Source organism: Oratosquilla oratoria, chromosome 10 (genome assembly GCF_046742065.1).
Source record: "Oratosquilla oratoria isolate Oo_2021 chromosome 10, ASM4674206v1, whole genome shotgun sequence".
NCBI classification, from domain to species: Eukaryota; Metazoa; Arthropoda; class Malacostraca; order Stomatopoda; family Squillidae; genus Oratosquilla; species Oratosquilla oratoria.
Genome location: NC_134786.1, coordinates 13,789,880 through 13,797,379, shown reverse-complemented (window position 1 = coordinate 13,797,379; position 7,500 = coordinate 13,789,880). Strand labels below are relative to the sequence as shown.

General features: G+C 38.6%; 2 protein-coding genes across 2 annotated transcripts in view; both read left to right on the top strand.

Annotated features, from left to right (window-relative positions):
- Positions 1-7,500, top strand: part of LOC143029105 (uncharacterized) — a 496,060-nt gene that overhangs the window by 176,767 nt on the left and 311,793 nt on the right. The window lies entirely within an intron of this gene.
- On the top strand, positions 2,634-3,742 carry LOC143028727 (uncharacterized). Its single transcript, XM_076191097.1, has 2 exons — positions 2,634-3,117; positions 3,420-3,742. The coding sequence occupies exons 1-2, from the start codon at positions 2,634-2,636 to the stop codon at positions 3,740-3,742; spliced, it is 807 nt and encodes a 268-aa protein (XP_076047212.1).

Sequence of the window (7,500 nt, the reverse complement as noted above, 5' to 3'; positions counted from 1 at the left end):
GCCGCCCCTTTCCGTCCCCTCATGCAAAAAAAAAAAAAAAAAAAAGGGAGAAATCCTTTCGAGCTGCGTCAAAATACTCATTCACATGTACTTCCTCACCCCTTCCATGCATCACAGCATCATCAATACGCAACCATTCTCCAATAACCCCTATTTTCTGTTCTCTTCTTTCCTTCCTCAACAGACATTCCCCTCTTTCCCAATGCCCCTTACCTCCATCCATCCATCTCATCCTTGGTCGCCCCTCATGTTCACTTCTTCCACCTTTGCCTTCTACACCTATTTTTCTAATATTTCCTCACTTATTCTTTCCATGTATCCAAACCATCCCAATACTCTATCGTCAACCCTATCTCCTAACTCCCTTTCCACGTAGAACTGGAAAACAGAAAAAAAAAAAAATTGAAGCTGCACATATTATAATCAACGACAGTAACAACGACCTAAAACAATTAACTTGCCTGTCAAAGGTAGTAAATATCCTAATACCTTCATCGCTAGCCAAAGGGGAACATGTGATGTCTAGTCCACAACCAAATGTTCATGGCCTAGATGTGTTAACATGACGGGGGACCCCACTACTGGTAGAAAATTGCAATCTGATGGTAAAGCAGTCAGTTCTCCGGGGAATACCATCTTATTCACAATGTCAGATCAATGAACTTATTTCCCAATCCATTTATATATATATATATATATACATATATATATATATATAAATATATATATATATATGTATACATATATATATATATATATGTATATGTATATAGATCCATATGTATATATATATATATGTATATTTAAATATATAGACATATATATATAATATGTATATATATGTACATATATATATATATATATCTATATCTATATATATGTATATATATATATATATGAATGGTAAGAATAGAAAGACACGATTGTGTGTGTGTGTGTGTGTGTGTGTGTGTGTGTGTGTGTGTGTGTGTGTGTGTGTGTGTGTGTGTGTGTGTGTGTGTGTGTGTGTGTGTGTGTGTGTGTGTGTGTGTGTGTGTCTGTGCGTGTGTATGTGTGTGTGTGTGTGTGTGTGTGTGTGTGTGTGTGTGTGTGTGTGTGTGTGTGTGTGTGTGTGTGTGTGTGTGTGTGTGTGTGTGTGTGTGTGTGTGTGTGTGTGTGTGTGTGTGTGTGTGTGTGTGTGTGTGTGTGTATTCACCTTGGTATTTGGATCACGTGTTGGACTCGTGATCGACAGCTATTTCCCTACAGGAAGAGAGCTCAGAGCTCGTATGACCGATCTATGGGTAATGCTATGACCTTTCACACACACACACACACACCCAACTCCCCGCCCACGAGAGTCAGAGTAACGACCCGAAGCACAGCGATACCGAAATAATTTCGGCCCTGGGCAGGATTCGAACTGGGTACTGCGAGCACGCACCGTACTTCCCAGTCCAGCGCTCTACCACTGTGTGTGTGTGTGTGTGTGTGTGTGTGTGTGTGTGTGTGTGTGTGTGTGTGTGTGTGTGTGTGTGTGTGTGTGTGTGTGTGTGTGTGTGTGTGTGTGTAAGTGTGTGTGTGTGTGTGTGTGTGTGTTTGTGTGTGTGTGTGTGTGTGTGTGTGTGTGTGTGTGTGTGTGTGTGTGTGTGTGTGTGTGCGTAATATATATCTTTCGGTAGAAAGTACACACTGAACTCGTTTTTTGAATGAGTAAAAGATAAGATTACCAGCCTCGGTCGATCGGAGGCTATAGCCAAGCGGAATTTCTTAGACCGCAAATTGGAAAGACAAGTAGAAACTAGACGTCAGGAGCCGGACAGGTGGGTTAGGAACCTCGCGAGCACATTTCTCAGTGACGCCGAGGCCAAGGTCCTATCCAAGAGCTTAAACCTCAGTGTACAAGGTGTGAGAGAAGAGAAATTCCTGGCCACAGTGGAAACAGGAATCAATTTGATGACGCGCAGTGATGAGGAGAAGTAGGACGCGAGGTCGTGCATAGTGGGAGCACTGGGGAAATCAGTACTGGGAGACAATCTCTCTACAGAGGAGACCAAACCTTTAACATGCTTCCGACGAGATCGGTCCATAGTGATACTTTTGAGTGACAAAGGGATATCAATGGTTGTCATGGACAAGGGAGATTATGATTACAAGGGGACGACTCTACTTCAGGATGAGAACACTTACGAAGTAGTACCCGTAGATCCTATTACTAGGTTGCAGAGGAAATTATAGGGTAATTAAAGAAATTAAAAGAGACAAGTTTAATTACAGAACTGGAATGGTCTAGGATGAGACCGGGAGATTCTATGATTCTCAATTTTTATGGAATCCCCAAGGTACACAAAGAGGAGGTACCCCTAAGGCCCATCATTACTTTCAGAGGCTCGCCTATCTACAATTTGGCAAGGGATTTGGCCAAACGTCTGAGGCCACTAGCGGAAAGCTCAGAGAGGATGCTCAATAGTTTGACTGATCTCGAGGAGAGACTTAGAGGGATTAACATGGAAGAAGATGATTCCATGATGTTTTTTTACGTTAATACGATGCTTATGTTATTACCACATGATCTGTTAAGGCAGGCTGCCATGTCCATGGTGGAGAGCAGCCGAGAATTCCTAGAAAAGGAAAAACTGACGGCAAAGGAGTAGATGGGACTAGTCAGTTTGTGTCTGGAGTCAATCCTCTTCAAGTTCAGAGATAAGATGTACCATCAAAAGATGGGTACACCCATGGACTCTCCAATCTCAGTGGTTTTGACGGAAATGGCTATGCAACGCTACAAGAAGGAGGTGTTGGAGGATGCGCCAACATCTTTAAAAATTTGGGAACGTTACGTGGATGACGTATTTGTCATTGTGAAAAAAGGGGAAGTGGAGCCTTTCTTCGATCTTTTGAATGGAAAGAATGAAGCTATTCAGTCTGAAATGAATAAAGAGAAGAACGGACGATTGTTATTTCTGGATGTTATGGTGAAGAGAAACGATGACACGTTGACAACTGGTATTTACGGGAAGGACACCGACACAGACCGACTACTAGACTATAACAGCTGTCATCCGGTCGAACACAAAAGAAGTGTGGTCAAGACTCTGTGGTCTTGGGCAGAAAAGGTGTATTCTACGGATGCTAGCAGTAAGAAGGAGAAAAACCACCTTAAGAAGGCATTCAGAAAAAAAACGTGTGTACGCTTTCAAGGCGTAATCGAAATTGACGCCACCTTGGGTTGGCGGGAAAACTCTCGAGCAGAACACTTGGTTCGTACAACATATTATTCATAAATACAAAATACAAAAAAATACACATTGTTGATAATAATATACAACTTTAATACATTTATATAAGGGGAAAACCTATATCTCCCGATCCAACAATATACATGTACAATATGCTATAACAAATATACAACGCCACAAGTATGCATGTATAATATACAGTAAATGTACAATGCTACAAGTACATCATTACAAGGTGGACGTCACAACAACCGAATGTTGAGGTAGGCGATAGTCGACGAGATGCACCGCAGGTTACTGTCAATTATTTGAGAGGAGCGTCTGAAGTAGTGGCCAGATTGCCGAGGAAGCATGGTGTAGAAGTGACACATAAACCCAGAAACACGCTGCATCGAGCCCTGACCAAAGTGAAAGACACGGAGAGCCTAGCAGACCGAATAGGGGTGGTGTACGACGTTAAGTATAAGGTCTGCGAGACCCATTCTTTTGGAGAAACTGAAAAGAAATTGGCGACCAGATTGTAGGAGCAGCAGAGGGGTGTCGGTAGGAGGGACATGAGTTCAGCCAATTTGAAGCACTGCGAGGATAGACGTCATGAGATGGATTGGCAGAATGTAGAAGTTAATTACAAGGAAAATGGAAAAAAAAATTGTCAGGTTATCCCTAGAAGCATGGGCTGATGATGAGAATAGCGTCAACAGGTGCACCACTTTGAACCCGATTTACAAGGGAGCCAAGGATGGGCAGGAAAGGATACTCTCATCACGACAATATCTTTTTTTTTTTTTGTATTTTGTTTTATTTTATTTGAATTAGTGAACGGTGTGGTTTATTAGTTTTTGTTTGTGTGGGATTGTGTCCTTTCTCTTTGTGTTTATTTCTCTGGTATTATGTAATTACCAGATTTAATCAATGAATGTTTTGGGGGGGATTCTGGCGTGTGGACACTCGATCCATCTGTGGCATGCCATTCCCCTATTTTCTCGTGCTCACTTTATGCTCTTTTTATGACGAATGTTTTATGTATTTCGGGGGATGAGTTTCCTAGCTCATATACATGCTTGAGAGTACGTTATTTCCTTTGATCAATCAGGTCTGTGTTAGCGGTGCATATTATTGATTATTATTTTCAATTTATGGGATTCCATCTTCTGACGTGAGTTCATTTCAGGATACGCTGTGTCCATCAGAAAGTAGTGACGTTGTGTGTGTGTGTGTGTGTGGGGGGGGGTGTTATACATTTGCCCATCTTACCCATGTTTATTCTGAGTCAGTGGTTCAGTTGATTATGTTTGGTGGGATTCGTCCGAGACGTGCGGTTATTACACTCTGTGTAGTGCCTACCAAATTTAAGTTATTGGATGTACTACAGTGCATCCTGACTTGTGGACTTTTTGTACATCTTGGTAGACCACTCATCTATCTTTTTTATATTTTCTCACATATTCTCTTTATGTTCGTTTTGTTTTGTTGTTGTATTGTATATTTTTATGTTATAGCTTTTAAAAAAAATCTCTGATCTTTCGCATTACGGGCGACGGTAGCTAAATCGTATTGGAACTTTGCATTACTGTTAGCCAGGTCTATATGTTTTAGTGTAACATTTCATATATATATATATATATATATATATATATATATATATATATATATGTATATATACATATGTGTATATATATACACACACACACACATATATATATATATATATATATATATATATATATATATATATATATATATATATATGTGTGTGTGTGTGTGTGTGTGTGTGTGTGTGTGTGTGTGTGTGTGTGTGTGTGTGTGTGTGTGTGTGTGTGTGTGTGTGTGTGTGTGTGTGTGCATATATATACATATATTGTATTGTATTGTATTGTATTGTATTGTATTGTATTGTATTGTATTGTATTGTATTGTATTGTATTGTATTGTATTGTATTGTATTGTATTGCATTGTATTGTATTGTATTGTATTGTATTGTATTGTATGTCACTGAAAAAAGAGACCACCATAAACTCAGAATATCGTCTTCCAAAGATAATAAAAGTGTAACGAACTTGTGATACCGAGAACTAGTGAGAGGTTAAGCTCATCTATCACCTTATGGAGATAAAAACATTGTAAGAAGTAAACAGGATGATCATAACTCAGACCGCCAACATCAGAGGTTAGAATATAATTGATAATAAAGAATAAAAAGGTCAGATGAGCCAATCGTAATTAAATTATCATAGTTTAAATTTCTATAAAGACGTAAGTTACAATTTAGAATGTACAAAGTCAGTAAGGAAGTAGAAAGAATGAAAGGGAAAAAATAGAAATGAGTAACTCAAGGAGACTACTTAAGCAGAGGACAGACAGAAAAGAAGGGCAGTCAGCATAAAAGAATGTTGTGAATAGTTTGCCGCAGTGAAGGTTATTATACAGTCAAACTTGGCTTCCGAGTGTTTGTATTTCAAAACATATATTGTTGGAAAACTACCTGTGTTGAAAATGTATACTTTAATAGTGACCATTGTTTCCTTGCTACTAGCCACCTACAACATAATGGTGGCAGTGGTGGGATTCGAACCCACGCCTCCTCAGAGACAAGAGGTATATTTACATACTCATTATATATATATATATATATATATATATATATATATATATATATATACATATACGTACATATACATATACATATACTGCACATGAACATATATCATACATACATATACATATAGAAACAAAATTTAAGGTATAGTTTGAAACTGAATGGAATGAGGAGTGCCAAGAAAAAGTTGATTTTTTTAACGAGTCGTGGTTGCAGAGCAGAACTGAATAAAAAACGGGTTTACGATCAGTGAAACAAGAGAAGAAGAGGTGTACAAGTTTTTCTACAGTGAAGGAGAAAGACGGGATACGTCAAGAGTAGAGATGCTGTGTAAGGTTATTCATAAAATGACTTGGGACAGGAGAGAATGGAAATGCCCGAGGTCTCAGGTTACTTGGCATCCCTAGAGAAACGAATAGTGAAATGTTTTCAGAGAGAATATGACACATGGTCTATCCGTGTAGTGGTTAGTGTCATGGTCCATTATTCCTAGGTACCGAAATCGCGCCTCCTTAGACTGCGAAAGATCCATCATACTATAAATTCTACTACTATTTCTTTACAAGGGGATGGGTATACGGAGTGTATAAGGTCAAAGTATTACCCATTAATCAAACTATATGAACTTTCGTCTCTCATTTGAGAGAGTATTGTTGATTACAAGTCCAGTATGTAATCCACGACTATGCTTAATCTCAAGTCAACATATACAAAACAAGCAAACAAACAAACAAACAAAATATTTTTGGAGAAGTCCGTTCTTGCGTGCATGATGTGTCTAGGGATATTCGCGTGTGCGCGTGTGTGTGCAAATTTAAGTGTGTGAATATATTTAAGTAGGTTGGTTAATCTGTTTGCGACTGTCTATGTTGTGTTTATGTTTGAGAATGACACGTACTCATTTACAGCATGTGTCATATGAAAACAATATTTTCAATGTCCATGTATAATAGTAAAAATTATTTGTAAACACAAACTAGACGGCTGAAGAAACCGAACATTTAAACTTGAAATAACATGAGAAATGTCCAAGCATTTCGAGTAATGTCCTTACAGAAAGAGAGGTGTCATATGAGAGACGGTGGTTGCATACATTAAAGATATCTTGACTCCTCAGGCCACGCTCTAAGGAGGAAAGCCGCAAAGTCCTTCCATTCCTGGTGTCACTTTTCCACTATGTTTTTTTTCTTAATTCTTTTTTATCTCTGTGGTAACCCCTCGTTAGAGAAGAGGTTCTAATCCATCTGCATTACCGTTGTTCTTCCCGGATGACAGAATTTATGCAAACTTTCTACAGTTTGGCTTTTTTCGTAACGAGAGGTATATTAGGATGAATAGTATAGTTTCCAGAATGAAAAGGACACATGCTGAGGGGACAGAATACCTTAAATAGATATACAGTCTTTACTTACTCCCTATTTTTATTTTGTGCCTTGAAAAACAATGGTAGAGTAACATTTGTAGATGCAGTTTATGTTAACAAAGGTAGACTTCAAGAGAAGAGGAAATATTTTTCTTAAATTATGTGAGAAAGAATAAGGATGAAAATGAGTCCAGAAATGGGAGAGGAATAGGAAATAATTTCCCCATACTAGATCAGAAATTATTTGGAAGTAATTGACATCGGGAAGCTACTCTTGCACACTAGGGTAAGGCTAAGGTCAAAAAAATCAGGAGTTAAAGCA